The following is a 22525-nucleotide window of genomic DNA, read 5'->3' on the forward strand; positions in this document are numbered from 1 at the left end:
ACAACCATGCAATAAATACTTCGGCACTTATTGTTAAATGTTTCTACCTATAGGTGTAAGGCAATATAAATTGCTTATTTTACAATATAATGTATCAAGTCACTGTGTATTTAACATATTAACTGTTGCTATTGATACCGCTTCAATGAGTGAAAATAGAATAATTTAATCTCCGACAACTTGTTTGTTAGTTAGACTGCATTGTTAGTTACGTGGACTTGCAACCCTATTATTAGCATTATACTTTGTCAGGATTACCTCTACAAAGGTCCTTTTGGAAACAACTCGTGGTTAATTCTTGTTGAATACATCACAACGGGCCAATTGATCTGACTTCATTCTCACATGTGATCACTCATTGATGCCCCGCCAATATATACCGATAGTAGTAACGGAGTTAGGTACCTCTGTCCCATTCGTGTTTCAACCGTGAAGCAATTGTGTTTACATAGCTGTGTTTCGGTTTGAAGGGCGTGAATTTACAGGATACAGAGGAATAATATCTGAGTCCTCAGGAATGGCAACGCATGGGAGGTATCATGGGCGAAACAGTATACTCCGTTATGTCCATGGTACTGCTCATATCTATAGACGACGGTTACTACTTTCCATCAGGTGGGCCGTCAGCTTGTTTGCCATTCTAAATTGTATAAAAAAAAACATAAAAAAGTTGTCGTTTCAACCAACTTCAAAAAGAAGGAGATTCCCAATTCGATTGTATTTGTTTACGTTTGTTACCTCGTAACTTCGTCAGTTGTAAACCGATTTAGAAAAATTCTTTTTTATCTGAAAGGATATACTTACAGATATATCCATATAAATTTTATCAAAATCGGTTTAGTAGTTTAGTTTTAAATAAAAATAACCGTTTTTGCCATAATTGAAGTCAGTTTCAACAAATTTTAAATACAATCTTACAAATAAACTAACAGCCCACCTGACAGAAACATGAACACACTGATGCATAGAATACACCGTGATACCCATTGCACTTCTATGTCTTTGTAACCTGTATTTCTACTACTATATCGGTTTGAAGGATGCCGTTATGATGTATGGTTTACGACAGAAACACCAGTGGAACAGAGGTACCGATACGGACTTTTATCAGTTATATATAAAATCCTTAGATTGTATAGAGTTAAAAAATCATCGAGTCTCAAAAACTGGACAACTTTTTGTCAACTAATTGTTAAATTAACTGACTTGTATTTTTTTTAGTGTTCTATATACTTACGCACGCAAAGTATCTTGACGTATTTATATTTAATAAATAAAATGAGTTTTTTTGCATTAAAAAAGTCTAAAAATTATAAGACAAATAAATGTAGAAGTTATAAAGTAATCATTCATTCTTATTTATTACGCAAAATTGTATAAAAAAATTTACCCGTTTTTCTTGAAGCATTTGTATGGATACATTCTATCCATATAATCTATACTTATAATAAATCTTTACAGAGGCCAATTCTGTACATGAAATATATTTCCAAAATAACTAACAGGGGGTGATTAGTGATCGATACTAATGCTAAAAATGCAATCAGTAAAATTTTTGTCTGTTTGTCTATATGTTCGTTATAGAAACAAAAACTACTCAACGGTTTTTAACGAAACTTGGTACAAATATTCTTCATACTCCTGGTCAGGTTATAGTATATTTTTCATCACGCTACGATCAATAAGAGCAGAGCAGTGAAGGGAAATGTTAAAAATGTCCACCCGTGCGACGCCGGGATGGGCCGCTAGTCTAAAATAAAATCATACCGATGTTGGTGTAGACGAGGTGGTCGGGCGGGTAGTGGTAGTGAGGGTGCGGCGGCGAGTGCGCGCGCAAGTACGGCGGCGTGGCGGCGTAGCGCGCGCCGCCCGCCGCGCCCGCGCCGCCGCCGCCCGCCGGCGAGCCCTCCTCGCCGCCCAGCGCCACCGTGCTGTAGCTGTCATTGCTGAGCTCTGTATACACAATAAGTATATTTTATTATTATTATTATATCCGTCAAGGATATTCTTCTCTAGAAATCTGTCCGATTCTAGAATAAGGGTATGCGACCCCGGCCACCTGAGCCGCTGCAGTGTCTTTTCCGCAACTGCAGTGTTTTCTCCCTTCCTTTCTCACATAAGTCCCTTATTCCTCTCATTTACTAATTTCTTTTACGCATTTCCAACGTTCCCTTCCTTTTTTCTTCAAACCTTTCTTTCAAACCGTCGGTAGCGAAAACCACCAACAAATGCATTCCCAAAGAGGGTTGACGTCAGGTAGGCAGCCGGTCGTAAAACTATAAGCCAAGTCCTATAGTAATATGGATAAAACCATATTACGCCGACCTCAAATAATAATTGGGATAAAGGTAAGAAGATGATGATGATTATATCAGCTGTTAACTGACTTTGTATTTATTATACCGGTTACCACGCTTGGCAGACGGGTTTGCAGCTGCAGTTAGGCATTAGTACTTGAAAGCTTAAAAACAGCAAATAATAGCTGGCTCTTATTGCCAGAATTAAATCATTCGAAAGCCTTGATAAAACCCTCCGTTTTAAAAAACTACACAAAAAAATTAACTCGCTAAAATAAAAATAATATGTATGAATTAACAAGGGCTCTAACTGGTTACTGCAGATTTTGTAATAATAAGTAAGAAACGCCGCTGTACATAATTTGTGGTTATTGTTCATTCATATGTACGTGAGGATATCCGCAAAAGAACCAAAGTCACCAACATAGTCCGAAGGATAAGCAAGCTGAAATGGCAATGGGCTGGTCACATAACTTGAAGAATTGACAACCAATAGAGAAGAAAAGTTCTTGAGTGGCGACCCCATACGGGCAAACGCAGTGTAGGATGACCTCCCACTAAATACTCCTATATCTAGTATATAGATCTGGATGTAGATAGATATGGATTCTGATAGATCCCTTACCGACTGCATTGAATACGTCGCCATAATCATAAAATATACACTACTATCAAAAGTCAATTGCAAAACCACCAAATAAAGTAGTTCCTATATCTGGTAACGTTCAACACTTCAATATTATATGTCCAAGATCCAAAATTTAAATATTTACATTCACTTGAGTGTAGACAATAAAATTAATCCTAAAAAAAGTGTTTAGTAGGTACACTTACCATTATGACTAAAGGAGTCCAGATCGATTTTGAGTTCATCTTTATCGAGAAGACGATCATGCCGAGGGGAACCACCGCCACTCTTCATGGACCTGAAGTATTGTGACCACCGTGTACGACCGGCATCTTTCTTGAGGCGTTTTTCCTTCGCCCGTCTGTATATCAAATAATAAATTTATAAGTGATTTTGTGTCTGTTGGTCTCTTTTTATTACATTATTAACTTATCACTCAAATGTTATTGATAATATAAAAACCGAACTAGCTTCAAGTCTAAGGTACAATTGTTATCAAAAATATTAAACCACTAGGTATTATAAGTGGTAGACTGAAAACTATTAGCACCCTTTTTAAAGCGTTTTCCCAGTGAATTTTTACGAAAGAAACATGAATCTAAAATAACAATTTGGATAAACAATTCAGAAACAAACCTTCCATCTGGTAGCATTCATTCTTCTATGCTATGATTTAAATTTCATTTAATAATAACACCATTTTATTGTCTTAATTGAAAAAATAAAGCATTTACTTAATTACTACTGTATTAGGCATGAATAAGTACGTAAAAATATTATAGCATTACAGTTTCTAATTAGGATATAAAATGTGGTTTATATAATATTAGCAATTTAAATTATTTACGGAACTTTAACAATATCTACTGTACTAATTGAAGTGGGTAGGTACTTAGACAGTTGTTGAATTCTGATTCCTCGTTATGAAAATTGTTATCACCCCGATTGGTTTCGATTTAAACAAATAATCATGTAATATGTAGCACAAACAAAACACCCCATCGGGTGCGCATGTTATGCTGGGTTGTTATTAGCGAGCCGGCGGGGAGCCGCGCGGGCTTTCAACAAAGAGCTTGATTAATTAAAGTGCCTCCGCCCAGTCCGCTGGGAACCTCGTGCTGGGTTATAGCTCCATCGGATTATTAAAACAACGCCCTAAATTGCCTTCTTTGAGGGAACTGTTGAGAACGCATTTCGTTTAACCTCGGTCTCAACTTTACGAGACATTTTGAAGAGATATATCTAGAATTTCGTTTTATATCGTGTAATTTAGAAAATATTTTATAAATGGTAATATTAATTTATATGAGGAAGTAAGTGCATCCAACAACTAAACTATTACATTACATTATAATTGTGTACTAGGGTACACAATTATTACGAATTCTTAAATTCTTTTTTATAGTATTTCAATCATACCTATTGATTTAAGCTTTAAATAATTTTTATTCTTGACAGTCTTTTATGATAGCTGTGGTAATAGTGGTCAAATATAGACTGAATCTATAAAAACACATAAATGCCAAAAAGCAGATGATGATTGTGCTTAAGTATATTTAAAGCTATAAAAAAGGAAGGAAAAAATATTTCAAACATATTTTCTTTTTTCATTACGTACTATGACGTAGACACTTGTTTATATAAATGTTATATATGTTATAATCATATAACATGTGCATAATACATTGATTATACAGATATTATGCACTGATTATACATTTAAATTCCAGATTAGATAGGTATTAAACTATGGGAGGACTGTCTGCATGCATGTATATACAAACGAGTAAGTATAAAATATTAGTTTGGGTCGATGTAAAATGGAAAAGTCGAGCGTGTATATCGGCGTAGGTTTACGAGGCGAGGCCAATGTGCAGGGCGTGACCGCCGCCGTGACTGTGACCGTTCGCGCGCAACAAAACATTGTTCCGCAACTACACTATGGAACTCACAAATACCAAGCAACATAACAAACGTTCAATTCGACAATACGCTGTTCTGTATCCTCTATTAACTTAGAAGGTCACAACATGGCAACATGTTCTTTTGTGATGATATCATTCATGAGTCACTAATTTGCTGAAGTTAGCTATTCCGACTGAACGACCATAAAGTATGATCACAATAACTTTTTTACTTTTAATTACAACTATCCTTAATATAATCTTTCCTATTATAGATCAGCAACTGTGTGGTTCCCCTACGAAACAATCGTGCTCCGTCACAATAAGCCAACTGATTTGACATCATCCTCACCTATCATCTCTCGCTGGTAATTCATCAACCATAAACCAATTGCTAAATCCAAGTATTATATAATCTTTACTCATCCCTTTTTTTTTTAATTCGTTAATCTGCATAGATCAGGTTACTGATAAATTATGTATAGTATATTATATTAATTCCCCAAAATTTTTTGGTGATCTCTTTTCCTCTTGTTGACCCTTTAAATATTAATATATATTTTTATCCGTAACTAATATTAGAGAAATTAATAATAACAATATGATAATAGACATAGTGAAATTTGAACATTTTATACTAGTTAGATATAAGCTTAACTGAAATGTAAATGTTTCTACATAATTTTATATTAGTTGCACTGAAACTGCATAGTGTAAAAATATATATTTATTTATACTTTTGCACACATTGAAAAATGTCTACAGGGCGAACTTAATGCCTGATGGCATTCTCTACCAGTCAACCGCCACACCAAACAGAGAGAGCAAATGGCAATCTATTATATTATAACACAACAGTACCTACTCTATATGCATTTTCAACCCCGTTTAGTGACTTGACATTAGTTTCACATAATACAGCATAAACAATCAATTGTTCATTGAAATTTTAACGTTTGGCTGCTAGTACCAAGTCGTAAAATCTTATCATTGTTTACGTCTTGTTAAAGCGCAAACCATTTCAAAATAAGTAGTATTAACTAGCTTTATACCTGTACCTGATATTATGTTAAATTCATTACGAATGTTCGCATTATTCGTTTTGTATGGATATACAGTTGGCGTTACTGATTCTATTAAAAGTCTTGACTAAACATAATTCCGTAACTGTAACGTTTACCGAAATGGAAAATTGATTTAAGGCCATGCCATAACATAATTATACAGGGTTAGTCGGGCAGGTGATTTGTAAAAATCTAGTGAAAGTTGTTTAGTTTTATGAATATTAATAAATTTCCCCGTGAGTTAAAGTCTAAATCTTATTACACAACCCGTTCATTCATATCATTAATTTATTATGAAAGGTTCAAAACAAATTTTTACATTTCAATTGTTTCTAGTGATGTATACTTGGTAGACAATTTAGTATGAACTGCTCAAAAAATATTGGTAAATGCTACACAGTTTTATTTTGGTTAGTGTCTACGTACCATTTCGTCTACTAGGTATTTCTGCATAAAATATCCTATCTATATGCTTAGTTAGAACATAATTTACCTGCGTATCAAATTTGATTGTAATCTAATCCAACCATTCGCATAAACAAATTTCACATTTATAATATTAATAAGAATAATAGAAATTTACCTATTCTGAAACCAGACTTGAACGACGCGCATGTCAAGTCCCGTATCATGGGCGAGCTGCTCTCGTACGTGCCGCGCCGGCTTTGGGCTACTACTATATGCACTCTTCAGGGTTTCCAACTGCTTCGCCGTTATGGTGGTCCGCGGCCTCTTGCTCGCCGCGTCCCCGTCCAGCGATCCTTCCCCGCCTGTGTTGGATCCACTTTAAAACATTGTAAAATTTGACAACAAATAGGGCTAGAGTCGTTTATAAATATTTATTAGCTATACTGCCCATATTTTCATCATTCATTTCAGCCTTTTACTGGCCACTACTGAACGAAAGTCTTCCCCATACGGGGAATTTTTCCAGTAGATGCCACGCTTGGCAGGCGAGTTGGCCACCGCAGTAAAGCTTTTAGAGATGTTTTAAGAGGCTACCCATCCCTCTACATTTAAATTCCTTTAGTCGCCTCTTACGATAACCACAGGAAAGAAAGGAGTGGCCAATTCTATGCTGGGACCACACGACCATGCGAATCAGTATATAAAGTGTTCTATGCATTAAGTTACGATATAACCCACACATCTACCAAATTTTATTCAAATCCATTCCTGAATGAGTAACAGACATCCAAATATATTTATAAATTTTCACGTTTATAATATTAGTAGGATTTACGCTGGATTTTAATTGTAATTACAGTAACACAGTCATGTAATTTGTAAATGTATATAAGTTATAATAACAAGATTTTTTTGTAAATAAATACTTTAAAATATATAATTAACAACTAACCAATAATTCCAAAGATATATTCTAACTCTACTATTTATAATAATATAGATATCATATTTTTTACAAAACGGTAAGAAAGTCTCCATATGCTAATATTCCCTGCAAGATATGGTCCTGTCACATTACGTTTGCCACAATTAAAATAAGTACTTAATGATGTTCCAAACATATTAAAAAAATATTTTTTACCATATTGTTACATAGGTATTTAAGGGCTTGTGAAAATCCGTTTTTTTGGAATAGATTATCTTCACGTTTAGAAACAGATAACAATGTGGTTCTACTTAGGTAGATGACATCATGAAATCTTGCATGAAAAACAAATCAATATTATAATATAAAAATAATATGCCGAACAAAAACATAATTCATTATATTTATAAAATATAATTTATTAATATTCTCTAATGAACATCAATAAAAATAAAAGAAATTTCGAAATCACCTTTTACTCTGGCTGCTTCATAATCAGGCTTGCAAACAAGTTTTCCATCTTCCATAAGATAGAACTCATCGCCGGTGTTCAAAGTGCGAGCGCAGGCGGCGCAAGCGAAGCATCGGAGATGGTATACATGCGCCTGGGCACGGCGCACCACCTGTGTTGGTGGGATGCCCTGCCCGCAGCCTGCGCACTTGGTGCCAAACCGCCTGGGACAACAGCCGCAACAACAACAACATTATCAACGTGGTAAATACATTATAAGGCCTCAAATTTCTAATTCACAAATGCTTTAAGGCATTTTTTGAGACATCAACATGCGAGTTATTGTTAGGGAAATGACATAACTTCTTTATCTTCAGGAACAGTAATGCTTCAGGGGTACCCATAGATACTATGAGCGTAACACTTTACAGTAATGTGTCCCTGGCGATATGCGATGTATACATAGGCGAGAGCGACTACTTTTTATTACGTTTCGAAAAGCTAGTAATTTTTTACGAAACGTCTATAGCTTATATTGAATTACTAAATCTCTCTACTTGTACAATACAGTGTTTACTCATCGATAAATATTCAAATAGTAATAAATAATGACATTAATTAATTTTATTTGTAACCAAAATGTATGTTATACAGACTTCATGGGCTTTTTATAAATTAAGAGAATTAGAATAATAAATTAATTAATCTCTGAACAACATTTTATGTTACGGTAGTATTAATTTCAACAAACTCATCAAATGTTTTATTATATTTTGAAATAATTTTATCGATAAATACATGTATTCCCGAATAACTATAACCGTTTACTTAAAAATGTTCTTTCAAAAATTAAGTCGCATGTTCAGTAGAACTTTACCTATTGTGTGTTCCTTTTATATACATACAGTATACACATATGTATACATGTGTGTGTTCTGAACTGTTTGTTTTCATTTTCACGAATCTCTATCTAATATGGTTACGACTAAAAATTTACACACAAAAAGTATAGGTAGTAGTGTGTAAAATACTTCAAAAACTAATTATTTACTGAGATACATACCTATATAGTAACGGAGATTATTTTTTGTATCTAATATTCCTACGCTTATGTGGCGAAAATGAAATGATTACTTGTTCAGTGTTATTGCGTCATTCTAAATAGCCTTATTAGGAGATAATAAACAATTTTTCTTATTAACTAAAAGAATACCCTACCTCTTGCTGTTTCAGATTGATTTTGTTACAATGCCTGCGCAGCGTAAATAGATTTTTATTATTTTTTAAAATTTAAATGAAAATCTGACCAATACTCGTTTTCATAATTAAATAAAGTTAATTTGTTATGAGAAAACATTCCAATATTATGTATTGATATAAATTTTGACAGACTTTATTCCACATTTGATCTTATGCTAAATTTATAATAGAAGCAGAGTGTAAAAATAACATTAGATAAGTATAACAAGCTATACTCAAATACTCATACTCTCCTCCATCATTTGATATAAACAAAAAAATATATAAAGACTTACATTGACACAGGATCTAATGATTCTATTGTATTTAGGCACATCTTAATGACACAATACGTAACAGCTATAAGACAAATGGCCCGAAATACACGATCCAAGCGATTTTTAAAGCAATCATAATCAGTGAATAGGACTTTAGCAATGATAACAACATATGGATAATATTTTTTATATATTTCCAGTTATTGGACCGTTTATATTTATTAATATCTTATCTCATAATTTATCATTTCAGTTCTGCTAACCCCTTGCGTATTCGAACGTTAAGATCTATATACCTAAGCAATATACTATCATCAATCATAGTATTACAATTGATCACGACTGATGTTTACATTGTTTTTTGTTTTTTTAGTGAATATTCCGTTCCCGCTATTTAATTAGTGTAATATAACTAAAAATGTAAAGAGAAAAGGGTGACTATTATAATATATTGATAAACTTAAAGTACAGGTTGTAGCTGACGGTATGTGTCCCGTCTCGCATGACCCATTTTCGAATTTTGCACATCAGAAATAAATATGACTACCCTAGTCATAGTTATAAAAAAAAGTCCAAATAAAGTAAAAAAGTCTGGACAAACTATATTTGCAAATAAATACTTATGGGGTCAGTACTTCAGATGTATATAAGGCAGAGAAATAGTTACAGACTTGACAAACAGGAATAAAATCAAAGACACAGAATATAGATATCAAGTATCTATTTCAAACAAAACTTCAACACAATGACTATGTGAAATTTATATATAAGATAAATAATCAGTGACTCGGAAATAGGCCAAATATATCGAAAAATTTCTTAAAAATTTATGAAAAATTTAACATTTAGTTCAGCATTAAACTCTTCTCATGCCTTGTTCTATATGTTAACTTCCAATTTATTCTATAGAACAAATTTCTAAATTTAGAACAAATTTAAATGTAACTTTTGTATGGGAATGTTTTTTTTATACATATATGAACATTGTGTACCTATACTTAGACGACGGTCATCCTCCTATCTAAGTATCGTATTAAAAAGTCCACTCACCGGCTAAATAAGTATAAGAGGTAATCAAAATCATACCTTATCTTTTATAACAATTAGAAATATTATTGAGCACCTTTAAAAAAATATGAGTTTCTCAATTCGATTAATTTTTTTTTTTATATTTATGTTATGATCAAATGATTTTAATAATACATTTTGCAATCTGTGAAGTACTTATATAAGGGACTCGAAATAATTTATATTATTTTTAATTTATACTATGTGCGATCAATAAAGAAACAAAAAAAAAAGATATTAACAATACCAATAATTATATTTTCTTAATATTTTATGCAGATAAAATATGAGATTTTTTTATTTAAGAATGCAAATGGAAGTGTAGTGCTGGAATTTTTATCAAGTTGGTTTATCACGAATAATAGAAGACTGTTGACAGCGATAAGTTCACGGAATCCGGTATACATAATAGTATTTGCTTAAAAGGGAACATAATGCTATTCGTTATCTGCAGTAAAATTTCCAAAATAGTGTTGATTTAAGTACAGACAATGATATGATTGTTTTAGATTTTAATATCTATCAATTAAACAAGTTTTCGACATATTTTTTTACGATGAAAGACATCAGTTTAAACAAGAAATGTTTTTCATGGAATCATAAATCGTATTTCAAATGACTTGGCAACCATAGTGACTTAAATAAGCTTGCAAATTTATTTCTCGATAAACATTACGTCACCGGCGATCATGTATGATTTCCGCCTACCCTAATAAGAAACAAACGTGATATATATATACGTATATGTGGGTAATTAATCGAAATTAATATTACAGTTATGTACCTAATGAAAAATACTACTTTAAAGCTTAAGAGCAACAAGTTCGAAAAAGACACTTACTTGAAAAAGTCATCTGTACAATAGAGTTGGTTGTTCCTAGCGAAGCACTTCCCGGATAGCATAGCACGACATTCAACGCACCGGAGACAGCCGGCATGCCACGTTCGGTCCGACACCTTCAACACGTACCGGTCCACTATCATCTCGTGGCAGCCACCGCACTTCGGGATACTGGCTGCAACATTCCAGCAGTTTATAAATACCTATTATATTGCAAGAGGGAAATTTTACACAAAAGCTAATCTGCATTTTGTCACTCTAGTCATAATCTATATAGAAGAGCTATATCTATATAAAGACCAGACGCAGTCTTCTCGGGTTCGAGTTTACTCAGGTACCTCTGTCCTATTCGTGTTTCAACCGTGAAGCAGTTGTATTTGTACGGTTGTGTTTCGGTTTGAAGAGTATGGCAGTGAATTTACTTAGTCCCATGAAATAGTAACGCATCCCCTGTGTATCATGGTCAAAATAGTATAATCTATTCTGTCCACAGTCTATAGGCGACGGTAACTACTTTCCATCAGGTGGGCCGTCAGCTCGTTTGTCATTCTAAGTTAAACAAAAAAAAACCCGTGTGACATAATATATAAAATATTCTGTTCCAGGTGTATCTTATGTAAGATACTTTATTGCTATTAGAAATGCGAAGATTCGTAGTGGTGCATTTATAGATGAAATGTTGGTTACTCTTTCACGTAAAAACTATAGAACGAAGTTGAATAAAATTTGGTACGTGGATAAGTTATCTTCACACTTAGAATAAGAGACGCTTTTATATTGATTAATGCTGGCGAAGTCGCAGTATCCAGTTATTCTATTATGTCGTTATGTGTATACTTAAGTAAGTAATTATGTTACTATTGCCGTATTGGATGCATTTTTCTTAATTTTCGATGAACTTTAATAAAAAGGAGGTTTTAAATTTGGTTGTATTTTTTATGTTTGTTACTTCATAACTCTATCAGTAATAAACCGATTTAAAAAAATCTTCTTTTTTTTTCGAAAATAATATACTTACAGATTGGTTTCATAAAATTTTATCAAAATCGATTCATTAGTTTAATTTAAAATAAAAAAAAAAACTAGTTTTGTCACAACTGAAATCGGTTATATTTTTGTGCAACAACAATTTTTATACTTATCGTAACTTATTGGCAAAAGGTTCATTTCGAATAATTTAAAGAGAAATAAACTATTTAATTGGATAAGTATTGTTGTATATATATGTCGTCATTTTTCAATTCTGTCCATATTCTGGTTGACTAATTTGAACAAAAACCGGTTATTATAATTTTAATGTAATAGTGTAATGTATAGCATGGCGAACTTTTATGTGATTAATGATAAATACTATAAACTTGTGTATAACTTTGTCTCTTCAATAGTTTTCAAAGGGCACGCTGGATAATAACTTTTATGGGAAAATTTTTGATATCTTGGATTATATGTTTAAATTACATGATTGAGACCCCAACATTTCTTGTATACACTAATATATCATTAATACCAACTATACACCTTAGAATTTTTAATATCATTAGCCGTTTTAGGTTAATGCGTAAAAAAATTGCATTTAACGAAAAAAAAATGTTTTATTTTATTGTCCAGATTTGCATTTATTCAATATTTTCTTTTAAATAATTATTTTTGCCATTAATCATCATAACAAATTCTATAAACGATTCAATGTTCTCGCTTACTTTGCACGTGATCATGATTGTAGTGAAATGTGATGCAAGTGCGATCTAGTCAAATATCAAGTGTGATCAATTTTACTATTTACCAACTAATTATAACACTGTGGGGTTCAATATATAGTTTCATACATACCTAACGCGAAAGTATAAAAGTGACATGAAAACCTTAGTTCATAATGAGTATTCAATAATTAATCCGGAACTTGGGCACAAGACATTATAATCAGCTTCATAAATTGGACGATATGTTATCTATGAATCTCGATCATTATCATTTAAAGTAGATAACAAATAATCACTAGTCTAAACAATATATATATATACATATATATCTTCAGACAGGATTACCCAGTGCGAAGTTAGATTATAGGATAGTAATGAGCTTGAAATATCAGAAACTCAAATATCTAGATAAAAACACACAGTATCATTATCTAGAAATTATACTCTGTCAAATTACTTTCCACGCTTCAAGGGATCACTAAAATCCATTATAGTCATCATCATTAATTCCTGCTTAGCTTGGATCAGCAGACCTAATTTGGATAATGGGAGTAAGAACCTTCCATCCTGATAAAGACATCCGAATGAAATAGAAACAATTGTCAGACACTTCAAATATAATAAATTCTTTAAAGTCCTATTACCCAATTACATATAAATGTTAAAAAAAAATGAATATAAGTTTAAAAATAAAATCTAATCCTTTAAACAAAATACTCCGTTAGTAAACCACTGAGCATGCTCGACCCTTTCTTTCTTATTAATAAAAAAAAACCATAAAGTATTCCAATTCTCCATAAGTATTTAGTACATAAATCATAAAAATAGGGTACGTTTTATGAGGGTAAATAGTAAAAATATATTTTTTATACAGTCATAATGCTAATATATTTTAATTTTTTTTTTATTCTACATGGCGTTAACTGCATAAAAACGATTGCTATATATAATTTGTACGAATACAACAAGTAAAGTTTAAAAAGTATTATTATTATTTACAAAATGTTTAGAATAATCGTATATATGATTTTTAAATAAACATTTTCTTACCTAATTACGATAATATTATATTATATTATGTTAAACTGATATTGCCTGGACCTAGACAGATCCACGAAACCGATGGTCTTGTGACCTTGGCAACTGACCTTCACCAAATATAATAATATCAACTTACACGTGGAGGCATGTCCGATAACAAATTTAGTTTATATTATAAAAAGTTACTATAAATAAAGATAATATTATTTTTTAAAGCTGACGGGTTACCTGATGAATAGTGGTAATCGTCGCCTATAGACATGAATAGTACCATGGATATAACAGAGTATACCGAGTCTACTATAATGCACTTCATGTGTTACCATTCGTGAAAACTAAGTTGTTACGTCTCTGTATCTATAATTTCATTGGCGCTTCAAACCGAAACACAGCTATGCCAACACAACTGCACTGCGGTCGAATTATTTTTTTTATACAACTTAGAATGGCAACAAGCTGACGGCCCACCTGATGGAAATTGGTAACCGTCGCCTATAGACATGAACAGTACCATGGACATAACAAAGTATACTGTTTCGCCCATGATACCCCCCATGCGTTGCCATTCCTGAGGACTCAGGTGTTATTCCTCTGTACCCAGTAAATTCACGCCAAACACAAATGGAACAAAGGTACCCAAGCAGATGACTTTTGTACAGTGTCCAGAGGGAGACTGATTATATTATTTTAATAGAGATTAAAATAATATAATCAGTTGGCCATCTACAAATAAATACGACTGTTCAATATTTTTTGTCAGATTTACTAGAATTCGATCTATAAATGAGTGTAATTTAAATTACAAAGGCTACTTTTTTAATTGTATTCTATAGTACAATTGTCAAACCGCTGCGTTGTTGGTGTACATTTACGAGTACATACCCCTTATATTACGTAAGACCCAAACTTTTATACCCACATTATGTATGGATAATTATTCCATTATCGTGAGTAATGTTTCGTGCAAATTGCAATCCTGAGTTAGTGTTGATAAAATAGTACTTTGTTTGTTTATTTATTTACATATTAAATGTTTGTTTACAATTAGTAAAAAAAAATTGTAAAGATATTTACTAATAAAACTTGGGGGAATTTATAAAAGCATGAACTTAAGCCCTAAATACATGTACATATAATCTATAATGCAATATTTAAGTTATTTATTTACTATAATTAATAAATAATAACAAATAACTATAATTAGAAACAGCTAAGTGAAAGTGTCTTAGTAATTCATAATACCTAACTCTTATCACCACAGATTACTTTCATCGGTATCTGTAAATAGATCTAAAATATGTGTTATTTATCAAAATCACACATGTAATTAATTATATGATAAAAAAGTTTGCAAATAAAATTTTAAAGATTTACTTAAAATGGAGAATATGTAGATAAAGCAGGTTAATAATGGATTTTCATACAACTTTTTTTCTTGCTGCTTATTTTGTAAACTTAAATTTTAATTCTTTGCCGTGTTATCCCGGCATAGAATGGATCACCCCTTCCTTTTCCGTGGGTGTATTTTTTTTTAATGAGTGATAATGGTATGCTAACCCCGTCTGCGCTATCGGTATACACTGGCGGGGCACCAATGATAGATGACTGATGAGGATGAAAGCAGGTCAGTTAGCCCATCCTGACGAATTCAACTAGAATTAGCCATGATGGTTTCCAGGGGGAACAACGTGGAGGTCAACCTGACAACCCTGTCATAATATACCCATATTGCTAGTAATAGAGCTATTTTACCCCATTACTAACAAACCCGTTCTCCCCTTTCCATGGATGTCGTAAGAGGCGACTAAGGGAACTTAGTAGTCGAGGGATGGACAGCAGCATCCCTCTGAGAGAAAAGGGATTGTTAGTAATTGGGTCAAACAGCCCCATTACTAGCAATATGCCCTGTCAGGTCGACCTCTACGTTGTTCCCCCTGGAAACCATCATAAATCTAATTAAATTCATCAGAATGGCTGATCTGCTTTCATCCTCATCTGTCATCTATCACTGGTGCCCCGCCAGTGTATACCGATAACTCAGACGGGGTCACCATACCATTATCATCCATTAAAAAAAAAGCAGCGTCCCTCTTAAAACAATACCAAAGCCTAACTGTGTTTGTTATTCCGCCTACCAAATATGGCAACAACTAGTAAAACCCCTTTTATGAGAAAGACTTATGCAATATTCAGCAATAGACTGTTAACGGCTAATATGATGATACCTTACAAAATATTGTTTTATTGTATTACAGAGTATTATGGGAAAGAAGGTGACAGATTAAATATCATCGAATATTAAATTCGACGTCTGAAGCGCAAGCAAAGTCTTCAAATCACAAGTTCAAATTATATTTTCTTCCAAGTCATACTACTTATTACTTACTGTACTTATAACTTACAGTACATTACGAAAAATGAAAGAAGTAAATGAGATTTGTAAAATTTGTTACAAATGTTGAAAGTAAGTATTATTCGCACTTGACCGAAATATATTATAAAAAAGGATTATAAAAATAAAGAAGGATTACATTTAACAAGGATATCATATAAAATATATACAGCAATGCCCAAGAATAAATTTTTAATAAAAATTAAAGTAATATATACTTATATAGAAACATAGTTTCAAGATAAGTTAGTAACTATTTATTTATCAGGTTGAAATAGCATTAAGCTAGCCTAGGACTTTATTACGAAAGCATTTCTTTTGAGTGCCTGTAATAAGTCATTCTTACAAAGTAATATATTGTTAAGCAATAAATAAATAAAATATTTTATTAATTAATTTAGGCCTGTAATAATTAATAATAACTAACAATATTATGTAGGGCGCTACATAAGTTTTACGTACACAAATTAAAATCATGTATTGTTATTGAAATTATATCGATAAAATGTAAATAAAAAAGAAACAATTTTTAGCAGTGTAAAGTGATTATTTTCTTTTTTTTTTTTTTGTAAATGTATATAATAGGTAAAGATAAGCATCACTACGAGTCATTATGCACTGTATATCTTGTTCTTTCAAAATGTATTCGTAAGAATTTTGTGTCGTTTTTATTGTAATTGAAAAGTAACAATTTATTATTGCGTTTCGTTGCCCTAATGATATAATTTATCCTATATATTGAGTAAAAATTTACATTATAGTAACCCTGTTCACGTTCATGGATAATAAATTTGACCTGTTTTTGGCGATGCATTTATATGGAGACACTCTGTCTATATGATCTAAGCAAGCAAGATACCAACGTAATGAGCAAAAATTTTTGTACAATTATTTGTAAAATTTGTACCATGTCTCAATTAAGAAACATGATACGTTTTAAATATCACTTGACAAGAAATAAGTTCTAAGAAGCATATCGTGTTATAAATGTACAAAATGCCATTTTACATCGATGTAATAGATAAAATATTTACCAAGAAAATGGCAATCAAATGAGGGCACTTCCCGATCTCAAGGTTAATAGTATATTGTACAAACTTATTACATTTTCTATCATTTTAGAAAGAGACTAGGGCAAAGATAAATAATTATGTTAATTGAATTAAAATATTATTTTAGTATATAGACATATCATATGTATACTTAGGTATGTATCTTCTACTCAAATTATATAAATCATGGACAGCTTACAGAACCAAACCAACGTAAGCTTCAATGTCTAAAAATTTGCTAACGGCTTTTCAATAGACCATGCTTGCAAAAAATGTTGCAGTATTTCGGCTACATCGCCTGGAAACCCTCCAACAAAATTTGGCCATGTTAAAAAGTTTTTTTTTTAATGTTCATGTTTGTTCTGGTTGTGCTCCAAATGTTTATTGTCTAGTTATTTCATACACAAAGTGTTTTTATCTAGAACCTGAATTTGTTTACTAAATACCTACAAAAAGATAAGATGTAAAATGTGCACAGTGCAACTCAGATTCATATTATTTTACATATTTAAAACTATAGTACTATTAAATACTCAACATTTTGAACCCTATAAATACGGGCTTAAGATTGATATCTAAAAATAAAATATTTTAATAACTCGTGTTGAAGCTACTAAACATTTTATCTAATACACAAAAAAGTTTGTAATAAACAGGTGTTAAATATATATTTAAATATAAATTTAATAAAAATTTAAACATATGTTTAATTTTTTTTTTATTGTTTTGTTTTTATATTTTTCAAGCAAACTTAAATTAAGCATTTTTTAATAGACTTTCTTTCATAATTCAAACGTTTCGGAACGCAACTGTAACCAAAAAGAACGGGCAAGAAACTCAGTCTTTTTTATAAAGTTACATTATTCTTATTACAAAAAGGTGTCTAGCATGTTTTCTAAACAAAAGAAAGTTTGTCTTGTTAAAAATAAAAAGTGTTTAAATTAATAAATTTTATTATATCGTAATATGCAATGTGTAGATTTCAGCCAATAAAATTAAAAATAAATCTTATTACACCGAATAAACAAAATATAATCTCTTTAGATATTTGTTAAACACTGTATAGATAGGCAGTATTATAAATTAAGTTTGTGGTAAGATCGTTTTAGGCAAACTGATAGAACTAATAGTAAACATATCAACCTAAGATATATAGACCTGTATCTGACGCATTACAAAAAGATAAGTAATGTCATTAAATATTAATCTTATTAAGTATTATATTTGCATTATGACCAATTTGGTTTATCAATATCCGTGGTGCGTTTATCTTATCCCATAGCTCTCGAAACACGGCACAAACACTCTATATCAATAAAACAAAACGCACACGACACTAAACATTACGTACATAGGAACACCTCGGGTAGGTGTTCAAGCTGTATAGGTGGCACGCGCATGTCCTCTAGGTCGGCGTTATCTACGCCCGGGTACATCATGGTACCCAACATGTTCAGCGCGGCCGCCCCGAGCCGCTTCGGCCGTCACACTGCCGGCACCCCACCGCACAACCCCAACCCTCTTATCACCGGCTTACCGCCATTGGTCGGGGCCAATACGATGATAACAACCACCACGCCCTCCGACCAATCCACACTAACACGGTACACCCATCGATCGATCGTAAAGCGAATTTTCGCAACATTCCCAAGCGAAAGATATTGCGTCTACTGGTAACGAGCGTCGACGCTTCGCTTTTGTCTGTCAGCATTTTTTACATACCTGCAAGTTATGCTGAAATGAATTGCAGGTTGAGCACCGATAATTTAATTTCTAATTAGGTATATTTGAATTGATTTACCTACTTAAATACACGTATTTTTTATTTATAAAATTAGGTAAGTATTCTCATATTAACAAAGCTAGAGTCTCACAGATACCATCAATGGCGCCAATTTAACACATTTAAGAGTTTATAGATTTTACTTAATTAGGGAAAGCAATATCCATAATGGAAACAATAAAAGATTTGACTTTACCTTCATCCTTAACTGCCACATTTATATAATTGAAACTTCTGAGATTGTAAGCTACAAAAACCTATTTTATAAACTGAATAGTACATTAAATAAGTACCTACGCAGTCCTAATCCTAGGTATTAGGGGTGGGGGGGAAGGGATTGTTAGTAATGAGCTTTAATAGCCCCATTACCAGCAATATACCCTCTCAGGTTGACCTCCACGTGGTTCCCCTTGGAAACCATCATGTTTAATTCTTGTCGAATTCATCATGGTGGGCCAACTAACCTGCATTCATTCTCACCTATCATCTTCCACTGGTGCCCCGTCGGTGTATACCGATAGCACGGGCGGGGCTACCAATCCATTTTCACTCATTAAAAAAATCCTAGGTATTATATAATATATAAATACCTATATCATTGAGTTTCCTTAATACTATTGTAAATTTTGACGACGTTAATAAAAATCTTTGCAATTTTTCTGCCAAAGATATGTAAATACGTCCACTGTCTCAACTTAGACAGGTCCTATTGTTTTCATTGGAATAATATTAATAGTAAACGTGTCGATAAAGGATGTCATATGCACTTTTTTATTTATTTTAGAAAACTCTTTATAGGATATCCCCTATTTAAATATGCAACAAACGAAAAGTAGCTTATCTATATTATTTAATATATTATATGTGTGTGTGTGTGTGTATTGTGTATGTAAATTTACTAACATTAGTTTTAAGAATATTGTTACTAATAAATATTTAATGGACCAAAAAGGTCCGAAATAAAAATTATTATTATTATTTATTATATAAATTTTCTATGGTATTTAATAAAGCCCCACTAATTTTATTTTAATAGTCTTCTAATACGTATCTATTAAGTAAGCATGAGTCCTCCTGCTAGGCATGAGTCTTCTAGGCTCTTCTATACATAGATAAAGAATATTACCTACCTATTTCTATGGTTCCCTCCCCAACACCCCTAAAAGAATTTCGCTTACTATTAGCAACATTGTCTAGATGATTTAATATACGATTTTATTTTAATACGTTAAAGTAATAATTTTTTTATTTAGAATGTTCAGTATATCCAAATTTAGAAAAAAAAAAAGAAAAACGTTTTCAAGAAATCAAGAGGGTAAGAGTAAACTTACATTTTAATTCTAAATAAGGTTTCGATTCTGTTTGTAATATTAATCATTATATTCTATCAAGAAATTTAACTTGATTTGAACAAGTGCCCTACTTGTGGAATAATTTGCCGACTATTCCAAAATTATATTTTTGCTAACTAAATAATACATAATAAGATAGTTGTAGAGAGTCACAGAACATAAAATTTTTAATTATATTACATTTAATGTCTAATGCTTTAGGCATTTACAAGGCCTTAGTACAATCTCGGCTTAATTTATGACTAGATGGCGCCGTGTGATAAATGCAAAATCCCGGGACTATTTATTTCATTATTAACTTTTTAACTTTTTCACTGCATGTTTTATTATATCAAATAAAGACACAGTGTTGTGTCTAGAAACCCTCAGTACCTATACGGGTAGTGATACATTTAGTAGAAAATGGGCCAATAGTAAGTAGATGAAAATACTTTTATCTCTGAAGTGGAAAAATGACAGCGCTACATCAATCTACTCGTAACCACGGCCGGGGTACCCTAGTCGAAATATCGTGATTATTTATAATTTATATATAATTAGCTATAATTTGCCTGACTAATTAACTATGATAATTCATAGTTTACCTAAATGATCGTGTTAATTGCCGTCTTATAAATTTAAACTACCTACTTATTTCATTTAATTATAAGACTAATCGAGGATGCTTACATCCACAACTGAAGTCGCCACTTGTTAAAGTTCAATAGAACTGTAAATTCTACTTTCAGCATCTATAGGTATTAAAAATTTCATAGCATTCTGACTCCTATAAATATCGAACAATAAATCGGCACAATCCCGTCTAGGCGTTGGTCAAGCGTAACCTGCGCGTAGTGTTGCGTTGCGCACACGATAAATTATACAACCGAACGCGAGGGCACCGGTGTGTGCAACTTTACGACGGCATAAATCACGACACAGTCTTTATACCCTAAACAGAAACAGAAACCCTGCGTTGCCACTTTCGTGAAACGTGGCTTTGGTTTCAATACATGAATCGACTTGCACTAGTAGGTCAGTGTCAGATTTATGAAATCTAACAGTATCCCGCCCGCGGCTTCACCCGCGTAAATCAGTATATAAAGTATTCTATATTCTAAATTGTAATACAACCTATCCGTGTATCAAATTTCATTCAACTCCATCCAGTAGTTTTTGCGTGAAAGAGTAACAAACCATCCTCACAAACTTTCGCATTTATAAAATTAATAAGATACAAAAGGCAAGAATATGCATGGATTTAATTATGTATGTTATATCATTATGAATTGGTTTCATATTAATTATTATTGATACCTACAAAAAGTTATAAAGAGACGATTAGAAATACCCATACTCTCGCTGTACCTGACTTGAGCAGCAGGTTTTAATACCAAATGTCATCAAATACATAGCATTCTTCTATATAATTTTGATATAATTCCAATTCGATTCTGACAAATATTAATCTACTATAATTATTAAGGGATACGATTCCCTTTTTCACGACCGCTCGGAAAAGAAATCGGATAGGAAATGATAAATTAGTACCTAATGGTAACCGGTTTTATATACCACGTGACGTCGACATCTACAATCCTAGAAACTATCATCTTTAATTTTTAGCGAACTGGTCTTCTAGAACTTTGTGAACGTTAAATGATTACACACCCATAGTTGTATGGTCGAAATATGCATACAAACTAATGAATCTCGACATATATCAATCGAATGCTAATTATTATTATTAATAGGTAGGTAATTACCTTCCCTTCGGAAATCAGAAAATTTTGAATATCTCTGTAAGCCCAGCTGTATTGATGCCCATAAATTCCTCACTTTCCGTGAGTAGGCAAAGTAGGTGCAATCTTATAAAATTTAAAAATAAAAACATATATATTTAGAAACAAACATGCAAGTAAGTACTTGTTTATTCTTCTATACTCCTACCATTTATATGTATTGTAAATGACTAGGTGTAGAAAATGTTAAAATAATAACAGTATAACTAATCATCAATAAATAAAAGTAATTTTAAAACTAATTTATTATAGGAAAAGAGTTTGTCATAACTAAAAATAATAACACTAAATCGAAACAAAAAGTTGCAAATTAAAATACCT

General features: G+C 32.1%; 1 protein-coding gene across 2 annotated transcripts in view; it reads right to left on the bottom strand.

Moving 5' to 3' along the window:
• The window catches only part of LOC113514635 (LIM/homeobox protein Lhx3), a 60939-nt gene that overhangs the window by 1425 nt on the left and 36989 nt on the right, over positions 1-22525 (bottom strand). The window contains exons 1-6 of one of the 2 annotated variants that reach the window (XM_052903629.1): positions 18640-18790; positions 11104-11278; positions 7699-7901; positions 6477-6663; positions 3132-3286; positions 1768-1953 (exon numbers count right to left, since the gene is read on the bottom strand). In XM_052903629.1, coding sequence (XP_052759589.1) covers positions 1768-1953; positions 3132-3286; positions 6477-6663; positions 7699-7901; positions 11104-11278; positions 18640-18739 — 1006 coding nt within the window. In that variant the 5' untranslated portion in view covers positions 18740-18790. Of the gene's footprint in view, positions 1-1767; positions 1954-3131; positions 3287-6476; positions 6664-7698; positions 7902-11103; positions 11279-18639; positions 18791-22525 lie in introns of those variants that run through there. The other variant, XM_052903628.1, reaches the window with a different exon arrangement.

This window comes from Galleria mellonella, unplaced genomic scaffold, assembly GCF_026898425.1.
Source record: "Galleria mellonella isolate WM207_F2 unplaced genomic scaffold, CSIRO_AGI_GalMel_v1 utg143, whole genome shotgun sequence".
Lineage (NCBI taxonomy): Eukaryota > Metazoa > Arthropoda > Insecta > Lepidoptera > Pyralidae > Galleria > Galleria mellonella.